The 21,109-nt window shown below is 37.2% G+C and overlaps 1 protein-coding gene across 1 annotated transcript in view; it reads right to left on the reverse strand.

The window, feature by feature from the left end:
* The window catches only part of Dpy19l2 (dpy-19 like 2), a 129,285-nt gene that overhangs the window by 14,197 nt on the left and 93,979 nt on the right, over positions 1–21,109 (reverse strand). The window contains exon 17 of the mRNA XM_027411697.2: positions 1,558–1,582. Within this exon, the coding sequence (XP_027267498.1) occupies positions 1,558–1,582 (25 nt within the window). The remainder of the gene's footprint in view (positions 1–1,557; positions 1,583–21,109) is intronic.

The following is a 21,109-nucleotide window of genomic DNA, read 5'->3' on the forward strand; positions in this document are numbered from 1 at the left end:
CTTTCCTAATTGAGACACTCATACAACATAACCATTATTAAAAATGTGTAGTAGATATGGTAATAAAGTAAATGGCAGCTAAAAATTTACATCCTAATTCACCAATATTCAACTCAATTACAGATATGTGGTGTGATGAGTCTTTTTCTGTCCCACCAGCCAGCTCCCAAATAATGACACAAAGACTTCTTATTAACTATGAGAGCTTGGCCTTTACCTTAGGTTTGTCTCAACTAGTGTTCATAACTTAATTAACCAATTGCTATTAATCTACATTCTGTCATGGGACATTTCCTCTCTTATATCGTGTACCTCCTGTTTCCTTTTCATGTCTCCTAGCTTCCTCCTCCAAATCCTGCCTATACCTCCTGTCTAGCTATTGGCCATTCAGCTTTTTATTATACCAATCACAGCAATACATCTTCATACAGTATACTAATATCCTACAACAATGTGGTGTTTTCATTTATCAAAAGGCAAATAGTCAGCTTGTACATTAGAATGAAATGAAACAAACACTGAAGTAGTAAAATAACCTATTTTGGTAATTCCAAACTATCCAGATCCTAAACAATGGCCAATTACTTTGACTTATATAATCCTTTTACAACTTTACTGAGGGAGTGATAGAAACACACTGGATGGTATTTTAAAGCCTCAATAGGTAACAAACCTTGTGGCCTATATAGAAGAACAAATGACAGATGCATGGCCATGAAAATATTATTAAAATATTATTTAATGGAATGCAAAAGGTTTTAGGATACATGAAGGGCTCCCTAACAGATCTGAGCATCTGAACATGAAAAACAAGGTGCTGAAAGGTTTTGCCTTTTACCCTTCTCCCCTTACTAAACTGTGAGATTACATCCTAAAGCTAGCCACCAAGGTATATTTCCTTATCTGGCCACTGACTCATTCCTAAGGTAAAACATCAAGGACCAACAATCAAAATTCATTGCCTAACATACCCAATCAGTACTTATTCACTCACCCTAGCAAAGACTCCCCTCTTTTCTCCTTAAAACTACTCCAGCAAAAAACACTTACTGCTACTGCTGCTGCTGCTGCTTGCTGTCTGCCTCTGCTGGATCCAGAGGCAGCCCTCACCCCTACTCAGCCTTCGGGGTAATAAATCTTCAGGCTGAGAATTTGGTGCCTAGGTGTGTCCTGTACTGACTCCAGAGGGCCACCCTCCCTTATAATACAAACTTATATATGCACAGGATAATATTCTGTAAAATAAATGAATAAATAAAATAAAAACCCATGTATCTATACTATAGAGTGTAAGTAGGATGATATAGAAAAACATATACATACACTCAAAGTTAATAGATTACTTCTGGTAATTTTTTGCATTTTATGAATTGGCTTTCAAATCCTTATTGCTATTCAATTGTGAGATCAGGCTGAAGAAGAAGGCCTACAAGAAATGATTACCACTGCCCAAAATTCAAGCGGCACTGATGGGCATCTGCAGGAAGGCTACAACTCTGTGAACTGTCCTTCAAATAGGATTTAATACATAAGTCTACCAAGAATGAGAGATTTTACCTCACCATTGTCAAGGAGCTGTTTTCTGGAAGAAAAGAAAATGATCTATTTATTGAAAGTCATTACAACATCATCACATAGGAATAAAATCATTTATTTTGTTTTTGAATGAGATACTTCTGTTTAAATATTTAAGCTATAAATTATAAATACAGTGCTTTCAATGATTACTGTTGGGCTTTTGAGTTGTTTCAATTTTTCAAAATATAAATGACATGAATATTTTATATATAACTTGGTAAGTATCTCTAAGGCATCTAAATACTTTATTTAAAGCAGTCACAATTTATCCAATATTAACAGAAACATATGGTGTTCTAAATACTGCATAGTGAGTATACGGTGACTAGTAAAGAAATAATTTTTATGTTTGTAGAATTTATGCTAATCTGATACAAGTATGAAATTGTCAATCTTATTCCTCTACAGGAAATACAGTGCTTTACAAATGGCCTTACAGGAAGGGACATTCTAGGATAAAGAATTTAGACTGTGATTAGAGGGAATTCACAAGTGTAGAGTCTTAACGTGGTCACAGAAGTTCTGTTGGAAGGTGGAAGAGGAATCAAATTACTCTGATCCCCTGTAGCTTTTTCCCACCTATGCAGCCAGGGAATGAAGTCATTCCAGGATCCGAAATCTTCTAATCACAACAGAATCCTGTAGGTAGAAAAGGACCTGGCTACTATGTAATTATTATATTCGCCAAGGACCACCCAACTGGTATGATTAAAACTAGTAGCCAAACTTATTATGTGAACAAACAAAATACAAGTAACACAAAAAGGAATTATGGAGATGAATGAGCAAAATCTACCAGACAGTTTTAGTGCAGAATTATACCAGACTTTAAAAGAAGAGTTAACACCAATACTCCTCAAATTTTTCCACAAAATAGAAACAGAAAGAACATTGCCAAATTCATTTTATGAAGCCACAGTTATCCTGATGCCCAAACAACTCAACAAAGAAAGAGAATTACACACATTTCTCTTATGAACATAGATGCAAAAATACTTGCAAACTGAATACAAAAATACAGCAAAAATATCATCAACCATGATCAATGGGCTTCATCCCAGACAAGTAGGGATGGTTCAACATATGAAAATCTGTCAAGATAACCCACAATATAAACAAATTAAAAGGAAAAACCCACACATGATGGTTTCATTAGATGCAGAAAAGACCTTTACAAAATTCAAGACCCTTTCATGATAAAAGTCTTGGATAGATTCGGGATACAAGGGACATACCTAAAAATACTAAAGACAATATCCAGATATAACCAACATCAAATTAAATGGAGAGAAACTCAAAGCAATTCCACTAAAATTGGGAACAACAAAAGGTTGTTCACTCTCTCCATATTTATTCAATATAGTACTTGAAGTTCTAGCCAGAGCAATAAGACAACTGAAGGAGATCAAGGGAATGCAAATTGGAAAGGAAGAAATCAAATATAGTAATTTGCAGGTGATATGATAGTATATATAAATGACAACAAAGTCCTACCAGGAAACTCCTACAGCTGATAAACATCTTCAGTGAAGTGCCTGAATACAAGATTAACTAAAAAAAACAATAGTTTTACGATATACAAATCATAAATCTGCTGAGAAAGAAACCAGAGAATTAATACCCTTTACAATAGCCTCAAATAATATAAAATATCTTGGTGTAACTCTAACCAAGCAAGTGAAAGATTTGTATGACAAAACTTCAAGTCTTTGAAGAAAGAAATTGAAGAAAATATCAGAAAATGAATCTATGTTCATGGACCAGTAGGAATAGCGTACTAAAAATGGCCACCTTACCAAAACAATCAATAGATTCAAAGTAATCCCTATCAAAATTCCAACACAATTTTTACAGACTATGAAAGGACACTACTCAACTTCATGTGGAAAAAAATCCAGGATAGCTAAAACAACCTTGAACAATACAAGAACTGCTGGAAGTATCACCATGCCTGATAGTTGTACTACCCAGCTATAGTAATAAAAACCACATGGTATTGGCATAAAAACAGACAGTATCAAAGAATCAATTTGAAGATTCAGATATAAATGCACATCTATTGACACCTGAAGTACATCCAGACATACACACTGAAAAGAAGACAGCACCCTCAACAAATGGTGCTAGTCTAACTGGATGTCTGCATGTAGAAGAAGAAAAATAGATCCATATTTATCACCCTGCACAAAACTCAAGTCCAAGTGAATCAAAGACCTTCACATAAAACCAAATACACTAAATCTGATAGAAGAGAAATTGGGTAGTGGCCTTGAACACATTGGCACAGAAAACAATTTTCTGAACCAAACACCAATAGTGCAGGCACTGAGATCAATAATAAATGGGACCTTGTAAAACTGAAGGCAAAGCATACTGTCAATAGGCTATACCAAAATAATGAAAGCCCATAGACAGATAAGGATCAGAAAACCAAAGCAGCCAGCCAGTAGCTCTTATTTCTGCCAAGCTGAAATGGAGATCTTGTCTTCCATGTGACTAGAAACTAAATCTCTCTTGAGACCCTTTGCTTCTTCCTTATATACCTCTCTAGTGCTGGGATTAAAGGCTTGAGCTCTGTAATGCTTTTAGACTGATTCACTCTTGTGTAGCCCAGGGTGGTCTTGGACTCACAGAGATCCATTTGCCTCTGTCTCCTGAGTCCTGGGATTAAAGGTGTGTGCCACAACTGCCTGGCATCTATGGCTGTGGCTAGCTTTGCATTCTGATTCCCAGGCAAGCTTTATTAAATCATAAACAATATATGACCACAATTCCCATTTTTGTCTAATACAAAAAGGAAGGCTACAGCTAACATAAGAAAAACTATGTACAATATGTACATACAATATATACAGGCAATAATTACATCAACAATAGTCGAATACTTCATTATCTATCCTATCTTGGTGAGTTCAAAATCTTGCACCTAATTTAACTTTTTATTCTAATTTGCATTATCAAATTATCTTTTAATGTCTCAACCTTTTACACATTACACCTCTTTCTTTTCTGAGTCTTGTAAACAAGGAAAACTATATTATCTAGTCTTCACCTCCCTCACAGACCTAAGAAGGAAATAGTTAAACTGCAGGCAAGTGACTTCCAAAAATTGTGGAAAATGACAAAAACAGCTAGCTGCCTAGACAGTAATCCAAGGATCTTCTGCAACATTCAGACATCCATCTTCAGCCTTTAGGCCTAGAATATCTGACAGATTTTTCTGTGAAGCAGGATTTTTGAAGGGCTGTCCCACCTTGTCTTGGCAAGGTTTGACAGTCACTCTCTTTTATGTCCTGCTTGTCCAATTTGGACAGCAGCCGAGGCAAGGGCACTTTCTTGCCCAGTGACTAACTTTGTCACAAAGAAAGTAAACTTCATGTGGAGTTTCTTCAATGCCCATCATCTTCTCTGAAGTAGATTGCTGTTGCCAGGAACAGACATGTCTCATTGTCATAAAAAAGAACCTATGTTATTAAAACATCGTAAATGCCATATTCTGTAGATCTATGAAGTGTTTGAAGATGACCTGTCTATTTAAAATGTATCTCTCTTTGACCTTGTAAACATACCCAATGTGACTACAAGTTCAATTGTAATAGGCGAATAATTACTAACTTGCATTTCTTTTTTATCCTGTATAGTTGGTAATAATAACTTTTGAGGACTAGAAATTTACATTTACAGGTATCATACCTTGAACAAGATTAGAAATGTATGTACAACATATTTTCAAAAATTGATCCCAAATTTGTATCAATATACAAAATTTGTATACAATATACAAAAATCCAACCCAATGTAAAGTATTAAATCTAGTAGTTGCTTTTAAAAAGTAGATTCAATAATCTACCTTTTAATCTTATCTATATCCTCCCTTTTTCCATTTCATAGTATATTCAATAACCTACCCTTTTTTCTTATCATATCTGTATCCTCCTCTTTCTGAGCATTACCAATAACAACTTGTAACCAATTCCCTTAAACAATGACAAATATCTATAACTCAATGAAAGATCAAAAACCACCCACCCTATCTCTTGGGAATGTGGGAATCATGTTCTTAAAGTTACTTCCTGCTGTCTGTGCGTGACAGCATCTTTAGGAGATCCTGAAAATTTGGGGTTAGTTGTCAAGTCATGGGAGAGGCAGCTGTATCATTTGTTATCTAGTCTCTGCATAATAGGAAAGTGCAGGACTTGTCTCAAGTGCTGGCTAAAGTAGTCTGTGAGGCTGGATCATCTCAAACAGCTGCCTTGAAATTGTTCTGAGCAGTTTGTAGTCCAAGGCTGATCTTTTAGTTGGTGTTTTTCAGCTTAATGGTGTTGTCATACTCCTGGTAGAATTGTTGTGGGGCCCCATCCTTCTTTTGGAGAGACTTCAAAGGTCACTGTTTGGCATGGTCATGATTGACTGCAGAAAACTGGTAGAAACTTAGACCCTAAATCATGTATAGGAAGGTAAATTAAACATTTTTCTATAATTAGTACTCTATATGGCCATTAATATGACAAAAACTTTAATATATATGTATATACATATATAAATCTTATAAATTTTGAGATCATACACTTCAAGAAAAGCTTCAATGAGTCCAAATAAAACCAAAAGATTATGAGATTAATGGCAATAGTCTTTCTTTTTCTTCTGTCCCATATCAGGTGGCTCCTCTGACATGAGACAGAGATTTTGAATTTTACTTTAACAAGCATGCTTGGGTTTAGAGAAGGAGAGAGCCACACTCCAACTCCAAATCCAGCTTTAATCTTTAATTGGACAACAAAAAATTTGCATTATATATCTGTAGATAAAGGAAGAAACAAACATGTGGGAAGATTCATGAATTTTTTTCCTGTTGTAAATGCAATAGTACCAAGAGGACAAGTTACTCCTTTTCTTGGGACATTTTTTTCTGGATGATTTCATTCATCTAGTGGTCTTCAGATTCCTTAGATGGATGTGTTTATTATCCTGAAAAGATAAAAATAAAACCCTTCCCCAACCCTAATTTTGGGTAAGCTCCTTTCTGGCAAGTTATATGTGATGAAACGAAAGCATTTTTTAGTTTTACAAGTTTAGATTAAACATCCATACTGTTTGATGAACTATGATTTTTTATAATTAAAAGGTGTCTCTTGTTCAAATCAAATCATTATCAATTTTGATGGTATTCATAGATTTTCTTCTCCTGTGGAAACAAAAACAAAACCTGTTCCCCTCAGAATGGAAACATGTTCTGGTTTCCATTCTGAGGTCAAAACATGTTTGAAGTACACTGGTTGATTTAATTCCATAGTTTTTTTTTTCTACTATCCAGTATCTCCCTGCAGCTTTTGTTCCTTTCTCATTAGCATTTATAAAATTCAAAGTTAATAAAGCATTATACAATCTATGTCTATGGGTCTTTATCATTTCTGTTTATTTAGCATCTCTTTTAGAGTTCAATTTCATCTTTCTGTAACCATAGGATTGTATGGTATACCTCTAATATGCTTTATATTGCAATAAGAAAAACTGTTTCAGTTCGGCGGCACTGCTCAGAGTCATCTGAAGCCAGGGACCTGTTCTCCAGATCCAAATTCAGCAGTGGGTTCCCACACACCAAGGCCCCGATAGCAGTTCTGCCACCGCCCGCCAACCCAGGTAGGCCAGGGGCTGTTTCCGGTTCCCATTCAGCAGCACTGCTCAGACTCATCTGACACCAGGGATCTGCTCCCCAGATCCAGACTCGGCGGCAGTGGAATCTGACACACTGGACGATCCTGAGGCCCTGGTGGCAGTCCGGACTCCATTCAGCTGCCCGGGGGACCAAACGCAACCAGACACTACTGAGGCACCAGTAACAGTTCCGCCTCCAATCACCGACCCATCAGGATCCAACACACCTGAACACTGCCAAGGCCCCAGTAACAGTGCCACCTCCATCCACGAGAAGAGGTCAGACATCACAGTATAGGATCTGTTTGCATCTACCAGAAGGGAACCTTGGTCCCATACCCACCAGGAGAGGAAGAGACTCCTGTAACACCCACCAGAAGAAAGGATGAGAAGAAGACAAGGTAAAAGCACATTCAACAACAGAAAAACCAAAATGACACCACCGGAGACTAGGAACCATACACCAGCAAGACCTGAACATCACAACGCTGATGAACCACAAGAGAATGACGTTAAAAACATCTTCCATCTTCAGGAAAATGATAGAGGATGTCAAAGAGCACATGAGAAAATCCCTTAAAGAAATGGAAAAAAAAATACAAGATATCAGCAAATCTCTCAAGGAAACAGTTCAAGACCTAAAAACGGAAATAGAGACAATAAAGAAAGCACAATCTGAGGGAATGCTGGAAATAGAAAAGCTGGGTAAATGATCAGAACTACAGATGTAAGCATAACCAACAGAATACAAAAGATGGAAGAGAGAATCTGAGGAGTTGAAGACACACTAGCAGAAATAGATTCATCAACCAAAGAAAATCTTAAGTCCAACAAATCCCTAACACAAAATATCCAGGAAATATGGGATACCATGAAAAGACCAAACCTAAGAAGGTATAGAAGAAGGTGAAGAAATACAACTCAAAGGCGCAGAAAACATACACAACAAAATCATAGACGAAAACTTTCCCAACCTAAAGAAAGAGATGCCAATGAAAATACAAGAAGCCTACAGAACACCAAATAGACTGAACCAAAAAGAGGGGGTCTCCTTGCCAAATAATAATCAAAACAACAAACATAGAGAATAAAGAGAAAATATTAAGAGCAGCAAAGGAAAAAGGTCAAGTAACCTATAAAGGCAAACCTATCAGAATCACACCTGACTTTTCCATGGAAACTCTGAAAGCCAGAAGGTCCTGGATAGATATTCTACCTACACTAAGTAAGAGACCACTGATGACAGCCCAGACTACTATACCCAGCAAAGCTTTCAGTAAATATAGATGGAAAAAAGATATCCCATGACAAAACCAGATTCAAACAATACATATCCACCAATCCAGTCCTACAGAAAGTTCTGGAAGGAAAACTGCAACCCAAGGAAGTTATCTACAACCAGAAACATATAGGCAATAAATAACCCCACTTTACCAACAGCCAAAAGGAAAAAGGGATAGAATCCCACACATAATTTCGCGACCATCACCAAATCAAAAACAAACAAGAATGAACAATCAATGGTCATTAATATCCCTCAACAATAATGGTCTTAACTCGACTATAAAAAGACAGAGATTAGCAAAATGGATAAGAGACAGAATCCTTCCTTCTGCTGCATACAAGAAACACACCTCAACTTCAAAAACAGACTGTACCTAAGAAGTAAAGGTTGGGGAAAGATCTTCCAATCAAATGGACTCAAGAAACAAGCAGGGGTAGCAATCCTAATATCCAACAAATTGGACTTTAAGCTAAAATCAATTAAAACAAATGAAGAAGGTCACTTCCTACTCATCACAGAAGAAATCCATGAGGATGAAGTATCAATTCTGAACATTTATGCCCAAATACAAAGGCATCCATGTTTGTAAAAGAAACATTACTAAAACTCAAATCACACATAAAACCGCACACACTTGTAGTGGGAGACTTCACCCCACTCTCACCACTGGACAGGAACACCAGACTGAAACTTAACAAAGAATCAAAGGAACTAATAGAAGTTATGGTTCAATTGGACTTAACAGATATCTATAGAACATTCCATCCAAATATAAAACAATTTACCTTCTTCTCACGGCCACATGGAACCTCTCTAAAATCATCCACATACTTGGGAACATAGCAAACCTCAACAGGTACAAAAAATTGAAATAATCCCCTCTATCTTATTAGACCACCATGCTTTAAAGTTAGAATTCAACAACAACATCAGTTATAGAAAACCTACAAACTCATGGAAATTAAGAAACACCCAATTGCACAATTCCTGGGTCGAGGAAAAAATAAAAAAAGAAATTAAAGATTTCCTATAATTCAAAGAGAATGTGGACACAACATATCCAAACCTATGGGACACTTTGAAATCCTTGCTAAGAGGAAAGTTCATAGCGCTAAGTGCCCAAATTAAGAAACAGGAAAATAATCACACTAGAGAATTAACAACACAACAGAAAACTTTGGAAAACAAAGAAGCCAATACACCACAGAGGAGCAGATGCCAGGAAATAATCAAATTGAGGGCTGAAATCAATAAAATGGAAACTAAGATAACAATGCAAAGAATCAATATAACTAAGAGTTGGTTCTTTGAGAAAATCAACAAGATAGACAAACCTTTATTCACACTTACCAAATGGCAGAGAGTGAACATGCAAATTAATAAAATCAGGAATGAAAAGGGGGACATAACAACAGACACAGAGGAAATCCAGAAAATCATCAGGTCATACTTTGAAAACCTATATTCCTCAAAATTCAAAAATCTAAAGGAAATGGACAATTTTCTGGATAGATTTCACTTACCAAAATTAAATCAAGAACAGATAAGCAACTTAAATAGACCTATAACCCCTAATGAAATTGAAGCAGTCAACAGAAGTCTCCCAACCAAAAAAGCCCAGGGCCAGATGGCTTCAGTACAGAATACTACCAGAAATTCAAGGTACCGCTAATACCAGTTCTCCTCAAAGTATTCCACACAATAGAAACAGAAGGGTCATTGCCAAACTCTTTTTATGAAGCTTCAATAACCTTGATAACCAAGCCACAAAAAGACACAACTAAGGAGGAGAACTACAGACCAATATACCTTATGAACATTGATGCAACAATTTTCAATAAAATACTGGCAAATCCAACCCTACAACACATCAGAGAAACCATCCACCACGATCAAGTAGGATTCACCCAGGGATGTAAGGATGGTTCAACATACGAAAATCTATCAATGTAATACACCATACAAACAGACTGAGGAAAAAAAAAAAAACACATGATCATCTAATTAGATGCCAAAAAAGCCTTTGACAAAATCTAACACCCCTTCATGATAAAGGCCTCAGAGAAATAAGGGATAACAGGAACATAACTCAACATAATAAAAGCAATATACATCAAGCCAACAGCCAACATCAAATTAAATGGAGAGAAATTCAATGCAATTCCTCTAAAATCAGGGACAAGACAAGGTTGTCCACTCTCTCCATACCTCTTCAATATTGTCCTTGAAGTTCTAGCTAGAGCAATAAAACAACAAAAGGAGATCAAGGGAATACAAATCAGAAAGGAAGAAGTCAAACTCTCACTATTTGCAGATGATATGATACTCTACATAAGTGACCAAAAAAAAAAACTCTACCAAGGAACTCTGATAAATACCATCAGCAAAGTGGCAGGATACAAGATTAACTCAAAAAAATCTGTAGCCCTACTATATACAGATGACACATTGGTGGAGAAAGAAATCAGAGAAACATCACACTTTACAATTGCCACAAACAACATAAAATACCTTGGGGTAACACTAACCAAAAAAGTGAAAGACCTGTACCATAAGAACATTGAGTCTCTAAAGAAAGAAATTAAAGAAGATACCAGAAAATGGAAAGATCTCCCATGCTCTTGGATAGGCAGGATCAACATAGTAAAAATGGCAATTTGCCAAAAGCAATCTACCGATTCTATGCGATCCCCGTTAAAATCCCAACACAATTCTTCACAGACCTCGAAAGAACAAGGTCTGTTGTCAACTTTATATGGAGAAACAAAAGACCCAGGATAGCCAAAACAACCCTGTACAATAGAGGAACTTCTGGAGGCATCACCATCCCTGATTTCAAGCTCTATTACAGAGCTGTCCTGAAAACAGCTTGGTATTGGCACAAAACTAGACAGGTAGAACAATGGAATAGAGTTGAAAACCCTGATATTAACCCACACCCCTACGAACACCTGATTTTTTACAAACAATCCAAATTTATACGCTGGAACAAAGAGAACATCTCCAACAAATGGTCCTGGCATAACTGGATGCGGACATGTAGAAGACTACAGATAGACCCAAGCCTTTCGCCCTGCACAAAACTTAAGTCAAAACGGATCAAAGACCTCAGCATAAACCCAGCCACACTGAACCTATTAGAAGATAAAGTGGGAAATACCCTTGAATGAATTGATACAGGAGAACTGCTCCTGAACATAACACCAGTAGCACAGACACTGACACTGAGATCAATAATTGATAAATTGAACTTCCTGAAACTGAGAAGCTTCTGTAAGACAAAGGACACAGGCAGTAAGACAAAACGGCAGCCCACAGGGTGGGCAAAGATATTCACCAACCCCACATCTGACAGAGGGTTGATCTCCAAAATATACAAAGAACTCAAGAAGATAGTCTCCAAAACACCAATCAATCCAATTAAAAAGTGGGGTACAGAACTAAGTAGACAATTCTCAATAGAGGAATCTAAAATGGCTGAAAGACACATAAGAAAGTGTTCAACATCCTTAGTTATCAGGGAAATGCAAATCAAAACAACTCTGAGACACCATTTTACTCCTGTTAGAATGGCTAAAATGAAAAACAATGACAGTTTATGCTGGAGAGGATGTGGAGAAAGGTGAACACTTCTCTACTGCTGGTGGGAGTGCCAACTTGTACAACCACTTTGGAAATCAGTATGGCTCCTCCTCAAGGAAATTGGAGTCAGTCTACCACAAGATCCAGCAATTCCATTCCTAGCCACATACCCAAAAGAAGCACATTCATACAACAAGGACATCTGTTCAACGATGTTCAAGCAGCACCATTCGTAATAGCCAGAAACTGGAAGCAGCCTAGATGCCACTCAACCAAAGAATGGTTAGAGAAAATGTGGTACATTTACACAATGGAGTACTAGTCAGTGGGAAAAAACAATGGCATCTTGAAATTTTGCAGGAAAATGGATGGAACTAGAAGAAACCATTCTGAGCCAGGTAACCCAATCACAAAAAAGACAAACATGATATGTATTCACTCATATGTGGATTTTAGACATAGAGTAAGGATTACCAGCCTACAATCCACACTTCCAGAGAAACTAGTAAACAAGGAGGACCCTAAAAGAGACAAACATTGTCCCCTGGAGAAGGGGAAAGAGTCAGGATCCGATCCCTTGAGCAAATTGAGAATATGAGAAGAGGGTGGAGGGAGTTGTGAGAATGAGAAGGGAACAAGAGGAAGGATGCAGAAGTCATGAGGGAGCAGAAAGGTTGAGTCAGGTGAAGAATAGAAGAAAGGATATGTGATAGGTAAGGTTTTAGTTGGGGGGTGGTAGGAGAGGATGGGAGGGAGAAGAGAACTGGGATTGTCATGTAAATCAATCTTGTTTCTAATTCAAATAAAAAAATGAAAAAAGGAAAAACTGTTTCATTTTTTTAGACACAGGAGCATTGTCTGTCTTTATTTTTACAGGTATACCCATGATGGCCATAACTTCTAGCAAATGTGTGAATACCAAATCAACCTTTTCCGAACTTAAAGCAGTTGCCCTGTGAAAACTTGAATAGGTATCAATGGTGTTGTGTACATATTTTAATTTTCCAAATTTTACAAAATGGAACATATTCATCTTCCAGATTTCATCCCTTTGAGTACCCTTTGGGTTAATTCCTGCAGTTAATTGAGTATGGTTGTATAAAGAACAAGTAGAACATTTCCTTAGAATTTCCTTGAGTTGTTGCCATGTGATGGAAAAGTCTTTTTTCAAACCTTTCCTGTTGGTATGGTGGGGGGTTTTGTGAAATTTTAAGGCCTTTAGGAAATTTCCTGTCAATAGTTATCAATGTCATCATTACCTAGTGCTAGAGGGCCTGGCAGATCCATTTAGGAGTGGATGTGTGTTATATATATGGGATTATTCCTATTCCTGATTATGTCTTGTAACTGAGTAAATAATAAAGTCAATTCTGTATCATCTGATACAAATTCAGTGGTTTTAATATGCAAAACATCTCTTTCAGCATATTGTGAATCAGTAACTATGTTGAGAGATTTTATATGCTCTATTAACACCATGAGAATAGTACATAATTATGACTTTTGGACAGAATTATAAGGATCTAGATCTACTTTACTTAAATTTTCTGATTTGTAACATGCCTTTCCTGATTTATTTGCATCAGTATAGAATGTAGTGGCTCCAATTATTGGTGTTCCCCTTACAATTCAAGGAAGGATCCAGTTAGTCCTCTTTATAAGCTGAATTCTGTTTGGGGAATAGTTGTTGTTAATCTCTCCCAAAAAAAACTACTACAAGCTCTCTGCTAGGGTTCACTTTCTATCCATAATTTGTCAATTTCATCATTAGTAAAAGGTACTATAATTTCTGCTGGATCTATTCCTCTAGTTGACAAATCTCAATTTTCCTTTTAGAATCAATGCAGAGATATTTTCCACATAAGTTTTAAATTTTTCCTCAGTTTCTGTGGTAAAAAAGATTCATTTTATGATAATATCTTCCCTCTTCATTAAATTTCCTGTAGGGGAATGCTTAGAGGGTAATATGACTAGAGTGCAGTTAAGCTTTGGGTCCACATTATCCACATGTGCAATCTGTAATTTCTCTGTCACCAAAGCAATTCTCCCTCAGCTTCAGCTGGTAATTCCCTGGGACTATTTAAGTCCTCCTCACCACCTAAGGTTTTGTTTAAATTAATCATATGTTCATGTTTTATTCCATTAAGGTGCCTTAGATTAGAAGTGTCTCCTAGCAATCTTTGAAACTCATTAAGAGTCTATAATCAATCTCTTCTAATTTGCAACTTTTAGGGTCTATTTTTTATAAACCTATTTCATTACCTAAGTAAAAGAATCTCTTCTTTGTATTTTTTCAAGAACAATTTGTAATCTCTAAAAAGGCTTTTCTTTTCTCTTTGAAACATTCTTTGAATCAGATATTAAAATGACATCCATGTAATGATAAACTATAGATTGAGGAAATTGCTTATGTATTATTTTCAGTGGCTGCCAAACAAAATATTGGCACAGGGTAGGGCTATTTATCATTCCCTGTGGAAGAACCTTCCATTGATATCTCTTAGCAGACTGAGAATTATTTTAAGTAGGCACTGTGAAGACAAAATTTTCTCTTTTTCTTGTAAAGGTATAGTGAAGAAACAATCTTTTAAATCAATAGCTAAAAGAGGCCATCCTTTAGGCATTAGAGAAGGCAAAGGAATTCCAGACTGTAGAGAGCCCATTGACTGAATCACCTTATTAACAGCTCTTAGATCCAGATTTCTTTTTACCAACAAATACAGGAGAATTCCAAGGGTTGGTTGATTCCTCAATATGCTGAGCATTTAGTTGCTGTGGAACCAGCTCGCTAAAGCTTGCAGTTTCTCTGTTGTCAAAGGCCATAGTGCAAACCATACAGGTTTGTCTGTCAACCATTTAAAAAGTAGGAATGTTAATGTCTTTGGAAGATTTGCAGCTGTTGAGTCCTGTTCTTGTACCACCTGAATGGTCAGCGATTGTTCTTTATAATACTATCTTATTTATTTCCAAGAACCACACATTAATATATGGTTTGTTTCTAAGATTCGGGGAATGTTTATCTGAGTATTCCATTGCTGTTGCAAATCACATCCCCACAAATTCATTGCAATATTAGTAACATATGACTTTAATTTTCCTCTCTGTCTTTCTGGCCCTATACATTCAACCCAACTTGTGGTGTTTGACCTGAGATAAAGTTCCAATCCCTCCTGAATAGGCCAGTTTGGATGCCAGAGATTCCAGTGAAATAATTTTTACTTCCACCCGTGTCTACCATACCTTCAATGACACAGTCATTCACAGTTTTAATTTTGGTCTCTGCTCATTTACAGCAGTTTGCCAATATACTTGCTTTGTGGGTTTTCCTGATTTTTTTGTTCTCTCTTTTATAGCTCTTCTACCATCCAGAGAAGTATGGTTTCTTATAATAAACATTAATTTCCTTAGTTGCTCTGGGAAGGAGTTTCCACAGTGACAGGAATGGATGGAGCCAGATTTGGCATAGGAGCCTGTGAGAGGCCACTCAAGGAGTTTCCTGAAGGCAAAGTGTTGCCTTGAATGTCTCTTGTTGGTCTACATTCATTAGTCAAACTCTGCCTTTTCTACACCTTCTGCATAATCCAGAAAGGAGGGGTGTTCTGTTTGGATTATGTTTATAAAAAGTATTGTTTCTAGGAATGCCCTTTTTTATTTTTTATATATTTGAATTACAAACAAGATTGAATTACATGACAATCCCAGTTCCCTTCTCCCTCCCTTCCTCCTCTACCTCTCCCCAACTAAAATCCTACCTGTCATATGTCCTTTCTTCTAATCTACACCTGACTCAAAATTTCTGCTTCCTCATGACCTCTGCATCCTTCCTTTTCTTCTCTTCTCACTCTCGTAGCTTCCTTCCCACTCTTCCCATGTTCTCAGTTTGTTCAGAAGATGGTGACCCTTTCCCCTTCTCCAGGGGACAAAGTTTGTCTCTTTTAGGGTCTTCCTTCTTTACTAGTATCTCTGGAAGTGTAGATTGTAGGATGGTAATCCCTTACTCTATGTCTAAAATCCACAAATGAGTGAGTACATATCATGTTTGTCTTTTTGTGATTGGGTTACTTCGCTCAGAATGGTTTCTTCTAGTTCCATCCATTTTCCTACAAATTTCAAGATTCTATTGTTTTTTTTTTCTGCTGAGTAGTACTCCATTGTGTAGATGTACCACATTTTCTCTATACATTTTTTGGTTGAGTGGCATCTAGGCTGCTTCCAGTTTCTGGCTATTACAAATAGTGCTGCTATGAACATGGTTGAACAGATGTCCTTGTTGTATGAATGTGCTTCTTTGAGGTATATGGCTAGGAGTAGAATTGATGGATCTTGTGGTAGACTCATTCCCATTTTCTTGAGCCATACTGATTTCCAAAGTGGCTGTACAAGTTGGCACTCCCACCAGAAGTGGAGGAGTGTTCCTATTTATCCACATCCTCTCCAGCATAAACTGTCATTGGTGTTTTTGATTTTAACCATTCTGACAGGAGTAAGATGGTATCTCAGAGTTGTTTTGATTTGCATTTCCCTGATGGCTAAGAATGTTGTACACTTTCTTATGTGTCTTTCAGCCACTTTCAATTACTCTATTGAGAATTGTCTATTTAGTTCTGTACCCCCATTTTTTAATTGGATTGTTTAGTGTTTTTGGTGACTTTGTCTGACATAATTAAAACATTTGACATTCAGATTTTTTTCTTCAACTCTCTTGAAATCACCTCTCCTATCCATGTGCCATTATGGTCATGAAATTCAATATTACTGTATCTTGAATCCACTCTTCCAAAGGTGCTAACCTTGCCATTAGGGGCCTAAATATTGTTTTGCACTAAGAATTTGCATTTTAAAAGCCAGAGTTTCAATTACTATTTTTATAGATTCTGAAGCTGGTGTCATCCTACTTACTGCTGAAGTCAGTCTTTGTAAGAAATCCTGGAAGGCTTCCTTTGTGTCCTGTATAACTTTTATAAATGATTCAATTTTCTTTCCTACGTCTCAAATTCTGTCTCAAGCATTCAAAGCTACATGCCTTTAAATAGAGACTGCCTCTCCATAGTAGCATAATCTCCTTCTCCAAGAACTTGATCTTGGGAGATGTCCATCCCTGTAACTTTACACCATTGTTCGGTAGCCTTAGCCTCTTCTCTGAACCAGGAATCCCATTGTAATTCTGAACCAGGCTCTAAGACAGCATTAACCAAGTCTATTCAGCTTTTAGGGATAACTCTATTACAAACCGACTGTGAGTTTAACATCTGCTTCACAAATGATGAATGCATGCCATATGAGACTATTTTGTCCTTGAATTTCCCTAAATCTAACATTCTCACAGGCATCCAATTAGCTCTTATAGAACCTCTGTCATTTGTCACTTCCTGCAAGGTTACTGAATATGTCAAGGTTGATTTTCTTAAAACCTTACGACTGTTCCTCTTTAAGTTTATAATGCAATGCTGAACTTGGTTCTCCATTAAATTCCTCTACCTAGATTTTAATATCTCTATGATCTGCTTCAATAAGTTTTTCTAAGGCCTGTATCTTGGTACTCATATCAACCAACTTTTTTTTAGAGATAAAGCAAGAATTATCAAACCAAAAACAAATATTAAAACTGATAATTAACAGTATGTCAGTCCTGGTTAAGTTGATAATTCTTTCATTTACTTGTTCCAATTTTAAATTATCCATCATGTAATCATACAGAGACCTAACTCTTCCCAATGAAATAGTGTTTCCCATATTTTAATGTGGGAAAAAACTCTCTTTTAACTAATTCCTCCCTTAAAGAATTCACAATTGCCTTAACAAATCTACCTCTGCCGATGATGATACAGATGACAGCGAAGTGTGAAGCTGCCTTCTGCTACATAGAACAGTAGAAGCCTGAGTATGTTTTAAGGCAGCTACCAAGTTTGGCAGCAGCCTGAGAAGTGGGTTCAGGTGGCCCAGGGAAAGCCCAAAATCCAGCAGAAGAACAGAAGCCAAAGTACCAGCTGCCTGCATGGGGGTATAGTGGTGAGTATCCCCACCTGTCACGTGGGAGATTTGGGTTCAATTCCCCAATTTGGAGCCAGTGACCAGGTTTGCACGTGAGCAGGAGAGACCCAGAAATGCTTCCCAGTCAGTTCAGCCTGGTGAAAGAGTGCCAAATGCATGCCTCCCTCCTACTTAAACCCTGTTACGTAACTGGGCGTGGTCATCAGTACCTCTAATCAAGGTTTCTCCCTACAGGGGAACACCTGAAAGTGGCTAACTCCTGCAGCATTTGGGCTCCAAATGCCTGTGGAGTATGCTGCAGAGAAGCTACAACAGAAAAATCCCTGACCCTCGGGGAGACTTGGAGAGAAAACAAAAGAAAACCTAGCTGACTGGGCAGGGACTCCAGCAGGAGCCATGCCTGCTGTTCAGGCCTGGGCCTGGGCAAGTGGCTTCGAAGCCACAGGCAAGCAGCTTTTTCATCAATTTGTACCATTACTTTGGGCACCAATTTGTAGCATGAATAAGAAAAACCCAGAGACTGATATTGGGGTTCAAGATGAAGATCAGACAATGAAAGCAGCCAGCCAGTAGTTCTCACCTCTAGCAAGGCTGAAATGGAGATCTTGCCTTCCCTGTGACCAGAAACTAAATCTCCCATGAGCCCCTTTGCTTCTTCCTTATATACCTCTCTAGTGCCGTGATTAACGGCATGAGTTACTCTGTTACTCTTTTAGACTGATTCACTCTTGTGTAGCCCAGGGTGGTGTTGGACTCACAGAGATCCATCTGCTTCTGTCTCCTGAGTCCTTGGATTAAAGGTGTGTGCTGCAACTAGCTTTGCATTCTGATCCCCAGGCCAACTTTATTAAATCATAAACAAAATATCACAATAGCCCAAAATTACAGCCTACAAGATGGGAAAAGATTTTTACCAACTCCACATCTGGCATAGGACTAATTTCCAAAATATATAAAACTCTCAAGAAACTAGATAAAGAAAACCAACATAATCAAATTAAAAATGGGGTACAAATCTAAACAGAAAATTCTCAATAGAGGAACATCAAATGTCTGAGAAACACTTAAAGAAATGTTAACATCCTTAGCCATCACGGAAATGAGATTCTGTCTTACACCTGTCAGAAGGACTAAGATCATTAATACAAATGGCAGCTCATTTCCCTGGGCAAACACTCCATTTCAGCCTTGGTAATGGTAAGAGCTACTGGCTGGCTACTTTGGTTTTCTGATCTTCATCTTGAACCCCAATATCTGTCTCTGGGTTTCTATTATTCATGCTACAAATTTTCTGAGAGCCGATGCTTTGTTCTTCATTTTACTATTCTTACTGTTGCTTGTTATCCTCTATTCCTTTTCTGTTCTGCTTTTCTACCTTGATGTTTCCCTTCTGTCTTTCTTTATGTCTTCCTTCTATCTTTCCTTCTATATCTTTCCTGGTGCTTTTCTTCTCTCATCTCTTTATTTTTTCCCTTATGGCTTATACACCCCAGTAGAATCTTTCAAGCAATATAAAAATTACAATGTGGTTACATTATATTTTTCAACTGAATGATTACAATCAATACAAGTAAAAGAAAAAACAGCATGTTTTCCATATTCTTACATGATTAAACATTTTATCTTTACAGGTGAAAAACAAAGTTGTCCCAAGAACCCACATACATTCATACCCAAGCAATTTGTTATATATTAAGTGAGCAAGGTATCTTTCTCAGCCAATTCTTTTTGTTGACATGCTGTGTTTTACAGTTATAAAGGATCAATTATTTTATTATTTATCTCAGAAGGTAATCTTTTAAGAAATCTTAGAAGAATAACAAATCTAAATTTTGTATATGAAAAAGAGTCGGTCAGCTTTATTTTAAATATACAGGGTGTATATCCACTCATCCACAGTTTTTTTTTTTAACCTGGAAGCTGAGGGCAGAAATGGGTACAAGGAATTAATGATCACCCTTGATCACCAACCCATCCCTATCAAGAAAAGTGTATCAGCCATTCATAGCCAGGCTGTCACTATTCTTGGTCCCTGACCTTAATGAGTTCCTCACTCAACTATTTGTCTTTCTAAAATTTAGATTGTTTTTCAAGGTTATTTCACCTCAAAGTTGTTAACAATAACATCTTAGCCTAAACTTAAGTCATATTTTAAAGACTTGTGTTAGCTATGATGTACAACAAACCCATGAACCCATCTCCCAGCATTAAGATTAAAAGAACTTGAACTAACTTAGTTTCTGGGACTCGGTTGTCTCTCTTAATCATTAAGCTAAGCCACAGTCTATATGGCTCCTTAAGAGAAACTGTGTGACATTTTTTTATTCTTATTTTCTATCATCTACAGCATTTTTTTTAAATCAGGGATTCATACAACACCCTATCTTGCTTTTACCTATATTAGTTTTTCTACTAAGTTAACCTCTATCATAATCACTATATTTATTAAAGACCCTCAATCATCAAAATCCTATTTAAACTAACATTAATTAGACCATAAAATCCTTGCTTCAGTTAAATAGTACAGCTTATGAAGAAATCATCTTCATAATAATCCACAGGTAAAACTGCCCAGTAGAATGGGATATTTCCATGAGATAATCACACCACATTAATGGCAGTGGGGATCTTCCCACGCCCATTCACACCATGCCAGATACCAGAGAAAAATGGCAGTGGCAAACATACAAAGACACAGCAGTAGTAAGGGGCATTCTGGAGCTGAGGTTCTCTGGGCCTTGCCTATCCAAGATTCACCCATCAGAGTTTTGCTTTCTGGTGGGACAATTCCCTGAAGTCATTTGCCACCTGCTGCTCCTCTGACATGGGCTAGAGACAGATGGAACTCAGGGCTTTTGGGTAGTGTAGAAACCTTGTTCAGTGGAAACTTCCTGGAATCTCTGAGGGTGATTCCAGTAAGAAGTCCTAGTAATGGGGGAAACAGAGTCTCAACTGGTCATTTCTTGTGGCTAGGCAATGTGCCCAATGGCAGGACTGAGTTGCATTTGGTTAATAAAA

This window comes from Cricetulus griseus, chromosome 4 (assembly GCF_003668045.3).
Source record: "Cricetulus griseus strain 17A/GY chromosome 4, alternate assembly CriGri-PICRH-1.0, whole genome shotgun sequence".
NCBI lineage: Eukaryota > Metazoa > Chordata > Mammalia > Rodentia > Cricetidae > Cricetulus > Cricetulus griseus.